General features: G+C 36.1%; 1 protein-coding gene and 1 pseudogene across 3 annotated transcripts; one reads left to right on the top strand and one right to left on the bottom strand.

The window, feature by feature from the left end:
* The first annotated feature begins 305 nt into the window (after nt 1–305).
* LOC112040161 (uncharacterized) lies at nt 306–8,536 on the top strand. 3 transcript variants are annotated; one of them, XM_024073074.2, is made up of 3 exons: nt 306–661; nt 3,588–3,776; nt 8,261–8,536. In XM_024073074.2, the coding sequence occupies exons 1-3, from the start codon at nt 398–400 to the stop codon at nt 8,342–8,344; spliced, it is 537 nt and encodes a 178-aa protein (XP_023928842.1). In that variant the 5' UTR covers nt 306–397; the 3' UTR covers nt 8,345–8,536. The 3 variants fall into 3 exon arrangements, with proteins under 3 accessions (XP_023928842.1, XP_023928849.1, XP_023928834.2); XM_024073081.2 differs by lacking the exon at nt 8,261–8,536 and adding an exon at nt 4,744–8,254; XM_024073066.2 differs by lacking the exon at nt 8,261–8,536 and adding an exon at nt 4,731–8,254.
* A 2,765-nt stretch (nt 8,537–11,301) lies between these two features.
* On the bottom strand, nt 11,302–17,302 carry LOC112039951 (structural maintenance of chromosomes protein 4-like; annotated as a pseudogene).
* Between the last annotated feature and the right edge of the window lie 1,323 nt (nt 17,303–18,625).

Below are 18,625 nucleotides of genomic sequence, written 5' to 3'. Positions count from 1 at the left end.
TCAAACTACTCATAAATTAGCTTAGTTGATCTACAACAACATTAAATTGAGGATAAAATCTTGTATCCATATAACAATGTTGAGCTACCCAAGGGTTTTGTAATTCATCCAACGCCTATTAGTGTTTCCAACATAAACAATCTAAGGTTTACCCTCTTCGGTTAGAATTTATCCCAAAAAAAAAAAAAGTGTTGGGCCTAGAATACTTGGATTCACCAGACCAACAAAAACTGCATTTTGGGCCCAATTCCTAGTTTCATAAGAATAGTAGATTACTGTTGTTAGAACTTTTCTAGCTCACACATAGGAGAGAGGAACTTATTCAACACAAACACATACACAAAACAAGCTTACAGTCACAGACACCCACTTTTGAACTTGAACCAAAACAAAAACCATGTGCACTGGGGTTAGCCGAAGGCTATGTCAGATACGAAGACAGTTACATACGGTTTCGTCGTCCCATGAGGGGCCAAGTGAGACCTTGAAGAGAAAGATTGCTGGGTTACAGAGGACGAGGAAAAGCAAGAAGAACCTCAAGATAAAGAAGGACCAGTTCATTGTCGAAGTTCCCGAGTCCAAATCCTACCTCGACACCGCTTCTTTGCCCATGATTCTCACTGTTGTCGGTGTTGGCCTCTTCGCTAAGCTCCTCATGATGGTACTCTCTCTTCTCTTCTCTTCACCTCTATTCTATTCTCCATTTCTTTTCATTTTCCACGACACCCATTTCTCTCTTCTTCTTCTTTTTTTTCCCTATATCAAGCTAATTAAAGATTACTTCTTGTTGATATTCATATTGATTTTGATGATGGAAATCATTGTTGAAACTTTTTTGAACGTGGGTACTTTTTTTTTCGTATATAAGAAAGGTGCATTGCATCGATTAGAAAAATCGGAATTTTGTTGTGAAGATTTTATTTTATTTTTTCATTTTCCACAAACCCCATTTGTCATTTTTTTTTTCTTCTTCTTTCTATATGGACTAATTGAAGCTTGTTTCTGATTGATTTTCAAATTAATTTTTGATGGCCATTGTGTGTGTGTGTGTGTGCGCGCGTGTGTGTGTGTGTTTTTTATTATTATTTTTATTTTTATCATAAAAAAGTCATTTTTGAATGTGGGTACTGATTATTTAATATTTATTTTTGTATACAAGAAGGGTGCATCAATTAAAAAAAAAAATTGAAACTTTGTTATGAAGGTTTTTTTTTTTTTTAAGTTTTTATGAATCAGAGAATTGATATTAATGAAACACATAATTTTACAAACACGCAGTGGCGAGCTGCATACACAGAAACAGACACACTCAACTAGTCATGATTTAGCCTAAACATTACAAAGATAAAAGTTAAACACTCCAGATCATGACAGAACAGATAAGGGGATACCCGATACCCCATGAACAATTTCTTTCTTGGTTCTGATATGTCTTCCATAAAGCCTGATATTCCTATGTTTCCAAATGTTATTTTATACAAGGCAACCTCGGATGCAAGATTGCTCAACACTTCCTTGAAGGTTTTGAACGCTTCATTCAACTACATATTTTCAGCAGCATTCAGTCTTGTAACAAGACACCATCCCATGATTTATTTCCAAATTCTTTTAGTAAATGATCACTCAAAGAATAATGGCTTCTGCTTTCCATGTAACTTCTACAAAATATACAACACGCCCCTCCCCGTATAGCCCCACTTGAGGAGTCTATCTCTAGTTGTCAACCTGTTTCTAAACACAAGCCAACTGATTAAGGCATGCTTTGGTATGGCTAATTTGAACCATACTTGCTTTCACCAGTTGACCTCTGGCTGCTTGGACTTGATTGTATCCCATGTTTGAGCACAATTAAAATTACCTGATTTATATATACTCCAAAAAGCTTGATCTTTATCCCCAAACTTCACAAGACATAGCTTACTCTAGATGGACACAAGAGCATCTAATCAAGCAGATTTCTAGCAACAATCCTGCCTATCAGCATAGCAGAAACTTTAGCATCCATAGTACTAGCAGAATCATATATGACTCTAAAACCATATTTGGCAAACAGAACTCCATCTGACTGCTACCAGTCGTGCCAACCTGATATAAGTCTACCAGCTCCTATTACAACTTTCAGATAAGTTCTAGCAAGGTTTCATAATTTTAATAATTTTCTCCAACCCCAAGTGCTTTCCTGAGGAACCTTAACAATCTAGAAACTCAAGATATTAGTATGCACCCATGCCACCCACGAGGAACCTGCTTTTACAAACAGATTTCAAATATGTTTTATAAGGGTTGCCTTATTCCACTCAAACCTCTTTGGACCCAAGCCCTGTTTGCATTTTGGAACACAAAAAATCCCAATAAGTATGCGTTTGCGAGTGGATGAAAAATGAATATTATTTCATGATTCAGCTTATTTTTGCTACTATTCATGATCCTACTGCACTTTTTGACACTATTTATGGGTCTTACTGTACTATTTCAACTAATTTTTACTTTTATCTACAGTACTTTCAGCAATAATTTTTCAGTTTCAGCAAAATAAGCAGTATCCAAACACATCCTAAGACTTCGTTTGGATTGGCGTCTGCGTCCAAGGAGTCTGTGCTTTTGGCTTTTTTTTTTTTTTTTTTTGGGACTAGTGCCTCTTGCACACATGAACAGTACATTAAGGAAAATGAACAGTATTTTTTGACACTTGTCATTGGCTTTTTTTTTTTTTTTTTTTTCAATTTTCAGTAAAATAAGCAGTATCCAAATGCACACTAAATGTTAATACCCTATAGTACCATAATCTTGGCCCTTCCACAGAAACTTATTAAATTTCTGTTTTATACTCTTAATGACTTTCTAAGAAATACGAACACACTAGCCTAGAAAAATGGGATACTATAGAGTACTAATTGCAGTAGTTGTAGTCCACTTGCAAATGGGAGCTTTTTACAATTCCAAGCATTTATCTTGGCAGTGATTTTCTCATTTAATGGCTTACAATCCTGAACCTGAGTACTCAACTTGCCTGATACTAGAGTAGCACCCTAATACCTCACTTCCTAACTTACCCTCTTTGAAAATTTAACCATCAACAATCTGTTTTCTGGTAACGGGAGAAGTGCCTGAACCAAAAGCTTCACTTTTCCTCACTTATCCCAAAAACAAAGAAAAAAAAAAAAAACCCCTTTCGCTTTTCCTCATATCAGCATTCAAACTTGACATACTTTTGAATTCCACCAACACTGATTTTATTACTTGAATGGATGGAAGATCAATGAAAACTATCAAATCATCTGTAAAACAAAGTTGGGTCAATTGTAAGCGTGTTGGCATATATGTTTGATAAAATAGCAGATGCTTTGTTTTTGGTTTGATGCTTCCATTGTAGCTCGGCCTAGGAAATTTTAGTTTAAGGAGTGGTTAATGTGACCATTTTTTTTAATAAAATGGTGCATCAATTTAAAGGTTGGATTTTTGTTGTGGAGGTTTCATGTTGGCATCTTATGTTTGATAAAATACAAGATGTTGTTGTAGTTTTGCATAGGCAGTTTTAGTCTATAGACTGGTTAACGTGATTTGAATCTTATATGGTGTGGTGGCAGTATGATGATTCAAAGTCCCAAGAACTGATAGAGCGAAAAATAAAGAATGCACCTGATGGGCAAGGCATGGTTAGAATGCTAAGTCGTGAGGAGTGGGAAGAAATTCGAGAAGTGAGGCCTAGAACTCCCTTTGAATCCAAGCTTGCTCGTCCTAATGCACAAATTAGAACTGGTGAACGATTGCGCAAGGTCAGGCTCTTCATTCTTTTATATCTACTCTACTCTTCTTTCTTGCTTGGTTATTTTGTGGAGTGCATTGCTTACGGACATAGGCTATGACTCTAGAGTGTTTTCCTGTTCAATGTAATGCTTTATGAGGTTCTTTAATCCTCTAATGTATACAAGTCAAAACTGCTCCCACTAAGTTATAACCATGCTATATATTTATCTGCTTATGAACTTAGGCTTTTTTTTTTTTGTGTGGACTTAATAGACTGAGAGTTTCATATATGCTTTTATATTCATTTGTTTAAGACACTCATTACTGTTCCTTTGATAAAATTTAAATAAATTTTTTTATTTTTTTATTTTTGGTTTGGGAGGGAGGAGGACTAAAAGACCAAATATCTTCATTCATCCTGTTTTGGCTGAAGTTGAATTATTTCTTTGCTATCGAGTGCATGCTTAAATGATGTTGATCTTCAATGTTAATGTTTTCCTAAAAATTGGATTTCAATGGTTATATATAAACAACAATGTATTTTCAATTTCATGTTAATTATACGGTCCTTATTGGTCATTAGTAGCTTGATGGATGAAGAAATTGGTTTGGTAATTTTAATCTCTTGTTTATTTTAAAGAATTGGGAATGTTTTAAATGATTATCAAAGTGTTCTTCTCTTATGTCTTATCTCATTCATTCTCTTGGGTTTATTACATCTACTCAGTTTTTCACTCCTATCCTATAAAATCCCTAGCTAAATTAATCAAAATGCTCTATAGTCATCATTTTAAATTTTATCATTGTTATTACACGACTGCCAAATTGTTTTAACACTCATATCGCAATGTTGTTATATTGCTTTGGAGTGTTGATTGGAAAATTTTGTAGTTCATGGTAGACGTTGCAAATGACCCAGTAATGTGTTTGGATGAGCTTATTATTTATTTGCAATAATCAAGTAAAATTTTCTTAACATCAAGCTGGGAAAACCAGCAACAGCATCCAATAGGGGCCTCAAATACAGCACACCCAGGTCAAAAGACCAGCAACCAGAATTACAACAGTTAAACCCCTCACCCTCACCAAAGTCAAAGACCAACAAATCCACAATTACAACTACTCAAGAAAAGCACAACTCCAAACACCCTGAACACAACACTCAGGGAAAGCACTCAACACAGCCTTTAAGACCTACGTTGATAATCTACAGTATTGACTGCATCATGTTATTTCGCTTGGGAGCTTCTAGTTTCAACTTTCAACAGAGTCAATGCCATACAAGGAAGCCTCTAACATAAAGCAAGAAATGATTATGTCAATTCACGAAGCTTTATCTGCATACTGTTTGTGGGGTCTCATGGCACATGAACTGTTGCGGTCTGGTTTCCCCATGAGAGATTTTTTTTTTATTGAAGGATTCCGCGTGATCAAGCAAACTTTAGACCATTTAATGTGAGGTTTTTTTTTTTTTTTTTTTTAATGATACATAACAAAGTAATTCTCCATTAGATTGAATAAAATTTCAATGTGCTTATGCATGTCACTGGGTCATCTCATTTGTTTACTTCTCATGAAGAAAATATGCTGCCCCCTTATGATGGTGACACATAATTAATAATGCCCATAAATCAAAATTAGGGATGGCCATGGGTAGGGTATGGGTATACCCAACCCAATTAATTTATTCATGGATACTCAATTATCTTATTTAATTAGTATCCATACCCAATTGTTACCCAGTTTGTTTACCCATGGATATCCATACCCTACCCAAACCCAATTTTTATAAAATCACCAAATATGCTCAAAAACCACTAAAAAAACCAAAATATTCTCAAAATCTCTAAAATGAGCAAAATGTCCTTGAAACCTCTAAAATCACTAATTATGCTCAAAAACCACTAAAATGACCAAAATATCTCAAAATCTCTAAAATAAGCAAAATACCCATGAAATCTCTAAAATGACCAAAATACCCCAAAAATCACTAAATATGCTCAAAAACCACTTAAAATGACCAAAATACCTCATAAACCTAAAAAATGACCAAAATACCCCCGAAACCTAAAAAATGACTAAATACCCACGAAACTTAAAAAAGTCCAAAATGCCCTTGAAACCCAAAAATTACCAAAGTACCTCCTATAACTAAAAAATGACCAAAATACCCCCGAAACCTAAAATTTGACTGAAATACCCCCCGAAACATAAAATTACCAAAAATACCCCCCCTAAACCTAAAAAATGACAAAAATACCTCCAAAACCTAAAAACTAACTGAAATACCCTTGAAACTTAAAAATTACCAAAATACCCTCGAAACCTAAAAATGATTGAAATAATCCCTAAACCTAAAAAATGACCAAAATATCCCCGAAAACTAAAAACTTACTAAAACACCCCTAATACTTAAAAATTACCAAAATACCCCCGAAATCTAAAAATTAACCAAAATACCCCGTAAACCTTGGAAATTACCAAAATACCCCCAAAACCTATAAAATGACCAAAATACTCCAGAAATCTATAAAATGATAAAAATGCCCCTAAAACCTATATGATGGTAAAAATACACCATAAACCTAAAAAATGTTTGAAATACCCTCAAACCTATAAAATGACCAAAATATGCCCTAAACTTGTAAAATGACCAAATACGCCCAAAACCTCTAAAATGACAAAAAATAATCCCAAACCTCTAAAATTACCAAAAATACCCCAAAACCTATAAATCAACCAAAATAGCCCTAAACCTCTAAAACAACCAAATACCCTCAGAAAATATCTAAAATGACCGAAACACCCAAGAAACCTTTAAAGTGACTAAAATACCCCTAAACCTGTAAGATGACCAAAATACATCTGTAACCTCTTAAATTACCAAAATAAAGGTTTGGGGTATTTTGGATGTTTCGAGGGTATTTTTGTCAAGATTAAAGGTTCTAAGAATATTTCAGTCATTTTGTAGGTTTTGAGGAAATTTTGGTAATTTTTTAAGTTTTGGGGTTATTTGGTCATTTTTTAGATTCTAAGGGTATTTCAGTCATTTTTTAGATTATGAGGGCATTTTTGTCTTTTTCTAAGGTTTTAGGGGTATTTCAAAAAAAATTTTATTTTGGGGCTATTTCAGTAATTTTATAGATTCATAGGTATTTTGGTAATTTCAAGGTTTCAGGGGTAATGTTTTATGTTTCAGGGGTATTTTGGTCATTTTTTAGGTTTTGGGGGTATTTTGGTTATTTTTTAAGCTGTGGGGATATTTTGTCATTTTTTAGGTTTTGGGATCTTTTGGTCATTTTTTAGGTTTCGAGGTTATTTCAGTCATTTTTTAGGGTTGGGTCTATTTTTATCATCTTATAGGTTTTAAGGGCATTTTCGTCATTTTATAGGTTTCCGGGTATTTTAGTAATTTTATAGGCTTCAGGAGTATTTCGGTCGTTTTTTAGATTTAGGGGGGTATTTTGGTTATTTTGTAGGTTTCAGGGGTATTCTTGTCATTTTATATGTTTAGGGGGTATTTTGGTAATTTTAAGGTTTTGGGGGTATTTCAAACATTTTTTAGGTTTAGAGGGTATTTTGGTAATTTTAAGTTTATGGGGGGGGGTATTTTGGTCATTTTTAGGTTTCAGGGAGTATTTCGGTAATTTTTTATGTTTTGGGGATATTTTGGTCATTTTTTAGGTTTTGAGGGTATTTTGGTAATTTCTAGGTTTCGGGGGTATTTTGATCATTTTTTAGGTTTTAGTGATCTTTTGGTCATTTTTTAGCTTTAGAGGTTATTTTGGTAATTTTTAGTTTTCGGGGGTATTTTGGTCATTTTTTATGTTTCAGAGGTATTTTGGTCATTTTTTAGGTTTCGTGGGTGTTTTGATCATTTTTTTAATGTTTCAGGGGTTTTTTGGTAATTTTTAGGTTTCAGGGGTATTTTGGTCATTTTTTATGTTTCGGGGGCATTTCTGTCATTTTTTCGGTTTTAAGGGTATTTTGGTAATTTTTAGATTTCGGGGGTATTTTGGTCATTTTTTTAGGTTTTAGTGGTCTTTCGGTCATTTTTTTAGGTTTAGGGGTTATTTTGGTAATTTTTAGGTTTGGTGGTCTTTTGGACATTTTTTTAGGTTTTTGGGGTATTTTGGTAATTTTTAGTTTTCGGGAGTACTTTGGTCATTTTTTAGGTTTAGAGTGCATTTCGGTAATTTTAGGAATAATTTGGTCATTTTCAAGTTTTAGGGGCAATTTGGTAATTTTGATTATTGGGTAATTGGGTGAATTGAGGTTTACTCATAATAATTTGATTGAGTTGGGTTTGAGTTAGATCTAATTAGTTAAATGGGTAATATCCAAACCCTACCCAAAATATTTGGATAATATCCAAACCCTACCCAATTACCTTCTACCCATTAAGAACTGGGTATTACCCAGAATAATTGGATCGGGTAGGGTTGGATATCCATTACCCAATGGGTATGGCCATCCCTACCCATGTGTGATGTTGTTTGCTTGTTTTGTGCAGGAGGATTTGAAGGATTGGACCATTGATGTGCTCACGGATGCACTCACCCGAGTTGAAGAAACTACTAGACAGAGTTCCAAGTGACTCCAGACTTTGAATACTGGTGTACATAATGATAAACACTGTTGGAGAGTGTAATACTGGAAATGTGCTGCCATTTCATTAAATTAGTTAGCCCTCTACAAATGGCATACGTAACTAACTCTTAAAAATAAGTCAGTCTATAAGGCGGCTTGTTCTTTTGTTTCCCAATTATAAACCACATTTTTTAGTTGATTGGGTTGAGAAAGGAAGCAGACAACTGCCGTTCATAGAATAGGCTCCACATAAATTTAAAAAAAAAAAATGGTAAACCATGGTTAATAGCATGACAAAGCCAATTTCCCATAAAAAGAGAACAACCTTTTCTTTTCTTTTTCTATTTTTAATGAGCTTCAAAATTTAGACATAATCGTAAGAGTTCTAATTATACAGTTTATGTACATCTCACAATTTGATCGAGTAAGCATGACTCACTAATCTGGTAGTATTTTTTTTTTAATTTATATTTATTTATATATGATTTCTATAATACATATCTATTAGCATTTCACCAAACTTATTATATTGAAAAGTTTGATGAAACTATGTGACTGTTTGGATTTGTGTTTGTGAGCTGATTTTTGAGTTTGCATTTAAAACTCAGATGGGACCCACACTACAGTTGGCAAAATAAACGCTGAGATGATTTGAGATGAAACATAGGAATGAAAATAAAAGAGAGACGCACTGTTTCATTAAACTTTAAACGCGTGCGTGTGTACTGTTCATGGACACAAGCTAGCAACAGTAATTGCACAAGCCCAACTAATCTGATGAAAATGGTGATTCATTTTGCACAAGCATATCTGATCAAAACAGTGTGCTATGTTCAACGGCTATTCTCACATTCTCTTTAGCTTTCTTCATTTCTCTCAACTATCGTGGCAAAATGTCTTCAAAAGTCTTCAATGCTCTGCTCAAATCCTCTTCAATGAATTGCACCTACTCACCAATCACAAAACCATCAAAACAGAGCACACACGGTAATTGCAAACCCATTACGCGGAATGTGCTCACCTGATCCCCTCTGTTCTTCCTTCACTCGAGCTCACCTTCCCTTCACTTGGGACATTGTTGCCGCCACTGTGGGTCCCTGCATTCACAGGTAAATTATGTCTAACTTTCCATGCTCTCTAATCTGTTGGTGTGGGGTTGTATTGTTTTTCATGAGGCTTCAATTAGAGTGGTTTTTTGTGTTCAACTTTTATTCATATGAAGCACATAGGCATTATGCATTTAGTGCACTCGCATCCATTATTATCATCGTCACACACAAAATGGAGCTACGCAACTTTGATGGACACTCACGTTGGATCGTGATGATGCCGAAAATATCAACAGTGAGTTACACAATGCTCGTACTCTCACAACAACACCTGCACAAAGAAAATAAGACCTAACAGAGAGCACCGGTGTGGTGCCGGCCAAGTTCCCTCCGAAGGTCAAGTTAGAAAGGATGCTCACAGCTCTAGAGTGCTAGAGAGGGTTCATTATGCGTACCTTGGCTTATGAGGGTATTGGGGCTTTTATAGTGGCTTGAGATTGACATCCCTTCCTTGATGCGGAAGTCTTTTCCTTATAGGACTCTTCTTGTGGAGTCCAAAACGTGATGAACAAGTCTCCTCCTTACGCGGAAGATTTATACCAGATTTTCGAAGTCCTACTAGCGCAAGGACTCTATTTGGGCTCTTACGAGAATGGGCCAAAATATTCCTCCTTAGGGGCTCAGCAGGCCCATGGATAACTAGCCCACCATTATTCAGCCCGTCCATGTCCGACCCCTTCACATCAGGTCCGTCCACATAGGGCCCGTGCAAATGATGGATCCGTCTATTCGGGCTTAAGAGATTTTTCCCCTTTCAGCTGCCCCCTCACCCGATGGGTCCGTCAGCACATATAAACGGACCCATGGGGTGACGGATTTAAAACTCGGTAGCCTGTCAGTAAATTTTCATCCGTACAATGCTGAGTCAGGAGCTGGCGCATTAATGCGTTGTGCCAAATGTCAATCTGCTAGTGGCTGTTGTTTTGGAACGAGGCGTCGCTTCGTCTTCCGTGCACTCCCAGTATAAATATTAGGCCTCCGCCTCTCATTTCTCCACTTGCTGCTAGAAGAGATTTGTCAGAGCGAGTCCGTCACGTCTGTCAGAGCACAACCCGTTCACTCAAGTTTTTTTTTTTTTTTTTTTTTTTTTTTTTTTTTTGTTCTAGCCCAAAATATCTTGTACACTCTCACTCGTATGGCATATTGTAATCTTGGCTAATGCCATTTTCATGTCTTAATAAGCATTGCGTTTTGTTCATTCATTCATCATGATTGCATGGCGTGTGCTCCAGATTCATGCTTCGCCTACCCATTTAACCCAAACCAATTGCAATTCACATCTCACTTTTGTTCTATCCTCTCACTATCTGCATATTTTTTTTTCATGGCGTTTGCTCAGTGACAGTGATCCACATATACATCTCAAGCTCAATGGTTTCATAGGTCATTTAAAAAAAAAATAAGGGTTTGGAATTGAACTGAACTGGGTCAACATGGACCAAGGGCCTTTGAAAGAACACACCTCATTTGCTTGGTCTCAACATGGTTTCATTTTGTTTCCTAAGATCACAATCATAGGCTCAACATATGAAAAATACATTGGGCTTCGCTTCGTTTTCATTGCCCCATTAATTTTTCAATCTTCACTCAATAAAATATAATATGGGTTGGGCTTAAAATTATAATGGGCCACTGTTTCCATTTCATAGCTTTTGGATTCATGCCTTATTTACAGTTCAAGCCTTAGTTTCTTTTATTAAAAAAAAAATGTAGGGTAAAAAAGAAAAGAAGCTACCTCCTAAAAACAAAATGAAACTCCCTTCAAAAATAAAATGAACCATGAATTTGATAGCCCTACCTCTTGCATTGCTCTCACGTAGGGGTATCCTTTTGTTTATACAAAGTTACACACCAATGTTGCCAAGGCATTATACCAATCAATTTACGCTTATAATTATCATTAACCATAAACGAATTAGGCACAAAAGCAAAAGCTGTTATAACTTATATATGACACATCAACACATTCAAAAATAGATAACTATTTGATATATGCAAACTCATACAGAACTGAATAAAGAATTGATTCCATGACAACCAGGTAAATAATTACTCATGACATGGAACCATTAGCTAAGGAACGCCACAAAAACCAAATGCATCATAAGGCAGCTTTTTCACAGATTGCAAAACTACCTGGATTAATTGTAATGCTCTTAGTGCAATTATCAGTTTTGTAGATCCCAACAAGTCAATCGGCCAATTCAAACACGTTGTTTCGAAGACTGCAGGTGGCATAAAAGATAAGAACACCAAGATCAGTATAAGCAAATACATCAGTAACTAGCAATAAACCCCAGGGAACATTCAACCTACCTTATGATTATAAACTGGGCATCCTTTGTTCGGTCCTTCACATAATGCCCCACAATAAAAACATTTTTGAAGTCTACACACCATATGGACCAATGTAAGTGAATGAAGATCAAAAGAAAAAGAAGACGAAACAATTTAAGAGGGGTGGGGATTGTAATCGAGGATTCAGGAAAGTACCCAGTGCAGCATCAATTTCATCCATTACATAAAGGGAGGTTGGCTTGTAGTGATGAAGTGCGAAAACAAGAGCTAAAAAACTCACGGTCTGAAAGCAGTATAAGGAACAACATTATAGGTTACTCGACTGTCAACATAATTCAGGGATTCTATAGACAGGCATGCTTATTGTTCATGAAAGGGGGAAAGTATCTCTTAAGCCCGAATAAACGGATCCATCATTTGCACGGGCCCCCTGTGGACGGACCTGATGTGAACGGGCCGGATATGGAATGGGTGAAGAATGGTGGGCTAGTTATCCATGGGCCTGCTGAGCCCCTAATGAAGGATATTTTGACCCATTCTCATAAGAGCCCAAATAGGGTCCTTGCGCTAGTAGGACTCTGGAAATCTTGTATAATTGGTAAAAATCTTCCGCGTAAAGAGGAGACTTATTCATCACGTTTAGGATTCTACAAGAAGAGTCCTATAAGGAAAAGACTTCCGCGCCAAGGAAGGGATGTCAACCTCAAGCCACTATAAAAGCCCCAATACCCTCACAAGCCAAGGTACGCATCATTAACCCTCTCTAGCACTCTAGAGCTGTGAGCATACTTTCTAATTTGACCTTCGTAGGGTATTTGGCCGGCGCCACACCGGTGCTCTCTGTTAGGTCCTCTTTTCTCTGTGCAGGTGTCGTTTCGAGGGTACGAGCATTGTGCAACTCACTGTTGATATTTTCGGCATCATCAGTTCAGATAATGGATTCTATAGAAGGGTTTAAAGTCAGCAATGTTCAAAGATAACCTTTTCACCACCCGATAAATTTGCAATATTCTTCCAGATCTTTTTTGGTGGTCGGACACTGAAAACAACACTTTCAGAGAAAGGATCCAAAGAGTCCACTAGTTCAAGTTCTGCATCACCTCCAAGTGTGATCTTATATGGCAAGTCCATTAGAAGGGAAAAAGTACAATCATTACTTGTTAACGCATATAATACAAGAAAAAAAAAGGAAAGAAGCATGAAAGATGAAACAAGAAGCATCAAATATGAAAAGCCCCAACTGATTGCAAATGAAGGAGCATAGAAAAGAATTTTGCTAATTGAAAGTGGAGTTCTTCAATGGCAGAAGATCTAGTACCAGGGTACAAATGGTACTAGTTACATTTCTTGCAATTCAAACTGTTTAATGTACACCAAAGACACCAAAGAGTCAGAATGGACAATAGAATTTATAATCCAGCTAAAACTTGTGGGGAGTGATCCATTCACAAACCTGATACATCTCCTTCAGCTTCAAAGATATTGCATTGAATCCTGCCATTAACTCATCCAACCTGTTATTGCACCATAGCCAGTTGAGTGAAAACTAAAAAATTGTGTAGAAGGATAAAAAGAACGTAAATCAGACAAAAAAATAAAGATATATATGCATGCCTCTTCTTCCTCCATTCATCATACTGTCTCTTTACGTCATCGCGCTGTTGAGTGACCTTGTTTAGTTCCTCAACTCGCTCATTATATAATGATACCTTTGTCCAATATCTATTAATCATAGTACGAAAAATTTAGCAGAGGCCCCTGAAGAATTCAACTCAAGTTGATAAACATTTTTAAAGAACAGAGAAAGTCATACTCTGAGATAGAATCAAGATTAGGATTCATCTCCTTCAGTTGGGCTTCCAGCAGTGCAACCATTTCAAGAGCCCTCTTTAGGTCACAAGCCTCGTTAAGAGTTTCATCACTCAAGGTCGCCTGAAGCTTTTCAGGGTCTACTAAGTCTTTCTGAATTCTGCAACCAGTACACAATGTTAAGCATGCTTCAAGATCATAAAGATCCCCTACTTCTTAAGAGTTCCACAAAAAGGACATACTGTTCCATATGCTTTATAAGCAAGTTGTCAAGCCTTTTTTTGTAACCCCTCGCCTTCAATTCCAACTCCTTGTATGCCTTTTTTATGTCTTGTAATTTGTATTCAGCGTCAACCTGTGCCATCACAGAGATTGTAAACAAGATGTCAGGAAATACGAGCCAAAAAAAAAACAGGAAACGAGAAAGATGCAAGAATTAGCATAGTACCTCTGATGCCCGTAACTCATCCACAGCCTTTTTCACTTTATCGTAATTGGATTTTGCATTGTCTAATGCATCTTTATGTTCATCGATCAGCTATACAAGGAGAAGAAAGAAATTAGATCACATAGCAGTATGAAAAAATCTTTTTTCTTGTGGATTTTTATTAATAATAAATAATGAAAAAAAAAAAAAAAAAAAACTGTGTCTTTTTATAATTCTCTTGAATGGTAAAAGCTTTCTGCTCAATTTCTTTGAAAATGTCTCGTAATTTTTCCCTGTCCTCAACAAGTCTTTCTTTCCTTCAACTTGGGTAAAAATTCAGCTTGCTTCTCCTGCAAGAGGAATTCAAAATTATAAAATAAAAAATAAAGTAGTCATAGTTTTACAAGTCCTCTTCAATTAATGGAAGTCTACCGTATATGAAGGAAAAAGATACACACACACACATACGCACACACACTACTGTATGGCATTAAATATTAAGTGGCCACCAAATCTGAATTATCATTTTCTAAATTTATTGACTCCAGAATCCTGTTAAGTAAGTTGTGATATTAAAATTTCAAAACCCCTTTGACTGCTGCAAGTTTTGGTTGCACATCACCAAAAAGTTAACCAAAAATTTTTGCAACCTGAACCCAAATGAGCAATCCCATGGATCCTACAATATGTAAAGATTTGGTTTGTTTTCAAAATTGTCTCTTCTTGCTATTTCAAAACGAGCTAGCAGATTCAATGGGAACAATCTTTATTGTCATAATTTTAAACTAAAGTGATTTACAAACTGGAGATATCAAACTCATGCACAGAGATTCAGCCAACTTTCAGCCTAAAAGATTCAAAGAATGTGTCACAAGTTCTGAAAATTTTCAGTCAAGTTTCCTAGGATCAAACAAATAAACCAGTCGACCTTCCAACTTATAAGTAAACAAGGTCTTTCAGGTACCCAAAATTCCAAATTATAAGTAAACAAGGTCTTTCAGGTACCCAAAATTCCAACTGTTTGGACAGTAATGTGAAATTGGTACCAATATCATGAACGTTGCAACACCAAGATTCTCCCTCCGAAGTAGCTCAACGCATGCTTGTGCTGCACCTGTTGTTTCCACTACAATATAATCAAGTCCAGGGCAAGCCGTTGATATAGCAACATCATATTTAGCTGCAGATAGAAAATCACAAAAGTTAATAGACAAACTTTGTTTGAAAATTAAAAATATATATGGGATTTGATATCATACTATTTGGTAAAGAAAATGATGAGTTCATCGATGCATTAAACACGGCAATAATTGGAAAGGGTTGGTAAAAGTAATAAAGCCGAACACAATTTCACAAACATCAAACACAAATCTCTACTCATATAAATCACATGTATTGTTCTGTATACCTAGGACATGAACTGTTGTGGAAAATCAGGTATAAGAAAAGGAATCAATTACAAGTCACAAAAATTGGACTTTTGTCATTGTTAATCTTGAAAAGATGGCTAGAAAACAAAGAATATAGACTAATAAAAAGCAGAAGACTTACCATCAATAGCACCAAGATCACCCATTCTTCCATATATTCCCTCAATTCGGTTGGACTCCTTAGCCTGCAAGATTGCTTTCAGAACTGATCCCTGACTCTTCTCAGTATCCAAAATAGACTTAAGTTCTGCAACCTTTTGTCTTGCAGCTTGTTCAATAGGAATCAATGCATCTTGTTCTTCGATGCATTCCTGTAATAAGGGTCAAGTACTATCATCATATTTCCTAATGGCAAAGCAGCAAGTGAACTTGAAATTCAAATTAATTACGATGAAAACACAAACTTGTTCCACTTTACTAGCTCTCAATACTTCAAGCTTCTTCTTATCTATGTCAGTTTGAATATCTGCAATGCTTGCAGTTTTTGTTTTTAATTTTCCCAATATAACATCCACCTGCTTTTGAGCATCTCCAAACGCTGCATGACCAGCTTCATGCTGAAACAGCAACCATCACTTTCAGCCAACTATATTTTAATCTCTGCAACACAATTCATATTATAGGACCTTTTACTTCAAACAATGTCAATCTACCCAAGAAATGAATTGCTTGACAAACAATGAAGTGCTTAATACAAATTTTTCCATTTATATGTGAGAAAGAAAAATAAGGGGACACTAACAAGTAGCCAATGCTCTCATCCCTTAGAATTAATTAAAAAGATACTATCAAAGTACCAAAACTCACCTTTTCACTCAAAAGCTTGCTTTCGGTACATGTAACTTCAAGTTTTCCCTTATGATCAATCAGTTGCTTTTCTCAAGGTTCTAGTTCAGCACGAACTTTTGCAAGCTCAGCACGATATCTCTTAGTTTCAACTACTTATTGACCAATCAGGGGTACGTAACATTTTCAATAATTAGCTACACATGCCCATGTCTGCTAGGCGTGAGACAGTATTACACTACTATTTGAAGGGGGATTACCTCCTCAACAAAATGGTATCAATTTCCCAACCAACAAAAATATTACATACAATACCAAGAATAAACAAAATAAACATAAGCATGCATCCACACCAATGTCACAAAAGAAACTTCTTGGTTTCTCATTGGTTCTCCCCATGGAATTGGGTGATTTTTCTACTGTTTTTTTTTTTAAACCACAACAACATGAACCCAAAAACACAACATGAACCCAAAAACACAAAACAAAACAAATAAACCCAATGCAGTTTCGATCACTGCTCTATAAATTTCTAGGAACTTCATTAATCAAAATTTCAATGAACAAACTCTTTACATTAATTGACAATAGATCCATATCTAAAAATTAAAAAAAAAAAAAATACTAATAAACAATACGTCATGAGTCATAACATATTGACATGGTTGCTCTCTAATAAACTCTAAACAAAATATCTAATGACAAGAAAATTGGTGAATTGCAAAAGGCCAAAATTAGTGTCAATCCTCCATATCTCTTCTTCCTTGCCTACTGCTACTTGCTCCTTCATTGTTCTCTCCTATGTTGACCACAACAAAAGCCAGACAGAGTTGATCTTCATTACCAACTCTAAAAGACCAAATTTGGATCACTTGGTTAAGCTTTCTGCCAAGATCATTTTTTTCCACCACCTCATTCCAAAATTTTATCAGCACATAGCATGAGCTTTTCTTTCCTGACGCCTTGGGCATGTCCCATTGCCTCAAAACAATTTGATTTACCTTACCGGAGGGCTCCATGAATGGGACTTCCATTGTTGCTTGTTGATCCAGATATTCTCTTTCTGCCTCCCTCAAGAAACTGCCATTGATTTGGCTTAAAGGCATGGACAACCGAGCGTTATGTCGGTTTAGGTCAGTCTTAGTAAGAGGTTTCTATATGACCAAAACCAGTTGGATTCCACCCTTTGTGTCGATGATATTCTGGAAATTTTGCGGCAGTTTTGGTGATGGGTTTGAGAGTGGAAAGGTTGGGTTCAATTTGGGCTTCTTTGGTGGCTTTTCTTCAATTTGGTCTTCCTTAGTGGCTTTTCTTCGCTTCTGGGTAACAAGCTTCAAACCCTGACAGTTGAGGCCATCAACTACTCTGGGTGGCGTAGGCTTGGGAGATTCAGAGTGGTTGGGAACAGCAATGGATGAAGCAGCAAAGATTCCTAAATGGGGTTTCTTGGGTGGGATTATTTTGAGGCGTGCGATGACCTTGGGGGCAGCACAAGCAAAACTCTCTGGTGGTAGTGAAGCTTTCCATTCCGGATCTGCAATGCCAGTGGGTTGAGAAAACATCTTCCTTTTGACGTTCAAATTTGGCAATTGGTAATGGGTATGAGGCTTGGAAGAACCAAGATTCGATCTTTTTCTTTGGAAGGAGCCCCAGGTGGGTTTGAAACGATATTGAAATTTCTTCTCTTCTAAAGTTAGTGGCAGAGACTGTTTTTTAGGATGGAATAGAATCAAGTCCTTCAAAACCCTAAGAGTGAGCATGTCCAAGTCCAGTTGTTCATCTCTGGTGCACTCTCTTTTAAGGTCATTAAATGACTCACACTCACAAAGTGAACCGGGAGTCACCATGGTTTTGATGATCAATTCTCTGTGAGTTACAGAGAGATAGAACAACAAGCAAAAAACAGAGACGAGAAAGAGACTTCAAATTCAATTCTGAAGTTGAATTGGCCTCCAAGAATCTTAATTTCTGTTTCTACACTCAGAAAAGGAAAGCAATTGTGGGCTACAAAGTGGGTTTTCTCTGTGAGTTTCAGAGATAAAACTAGAAACAGAGAGAGAGGGTTTGTTCTTAGGTATGGAAATATGAGTGTATTTATTTATTTATTTTTTTTAGCAATGAGTGTATTTATATTAATTAAAAACATTGTAATATAGTGGGAGAGTAAAAGCAGAGTTGGTCTCTCCGTCTCAGTCTCCGACTCTGAGTCGGAGAGACCAAAACAGAGGATGGGTTTGTATTTGTATTATTCAAAAATAACGGCTAGTTAGGATTTCTTTGTTCCCTATTTTACCCCTATCTTTTTACATTTATTTCTCATAGGGGTGTGCAAAAAACCGAAGAACCGAAAAAACCGATTCAAACCGACCAAACCGATACAAAACTTTCGGTTCGGTTTCAGTTCAGTTCGGTTTCGGTTTTATTAAATA

The sequence above is a fragment of the Quercus suber genome, unplaced genomic scaffold (assembly GCF_002906115.3).
Source record: "Quercus suber isolate HL8 unplaced genomic scaffold, Cork oak 2.0 scaffold_259, whole genome shotgun sequence".
In the NCBI taxonomy this organism is placed as follows: Eukaryota; Viridiplantae; Streptophyta; class Magnoliopsida; order Fagales; family Fagaceae; genus Quercus; species Quercus suber.
The sequence above is the reverse complement of the archived record's forward strand: the minus strand, read 5'-3'. Positions and strand labels throughout refer to the sequence as shown.

What these genes read in the sequence shown, in the direction of transcription:
- LOC112040161 (XM_024073066.2), top strand. Translation starts at nt 398, where the DNA reads ATGTGCACTGGGGTTAGCCGAAGGCTATGTCAGATACGAAGACAGTTA. An exon ending in TCGCTAAGCTCCTCATGATG is followed by an intron (nt 662 to 3,587) that starts GTACTCTCTCTT and finishes GTGTGGTGGCAG; the next exon opens with TATGATGATTCAAAGTCCCA. An exon ending in CTGGTGAACGATTGCGCAAG is followed by an intron (nt 3,777 to 4,730) that starts GTCAGGCTCTTC and finishes CTTAACATCAAG; the next exon opens with CTGGGAAAACCAGCAACAGC.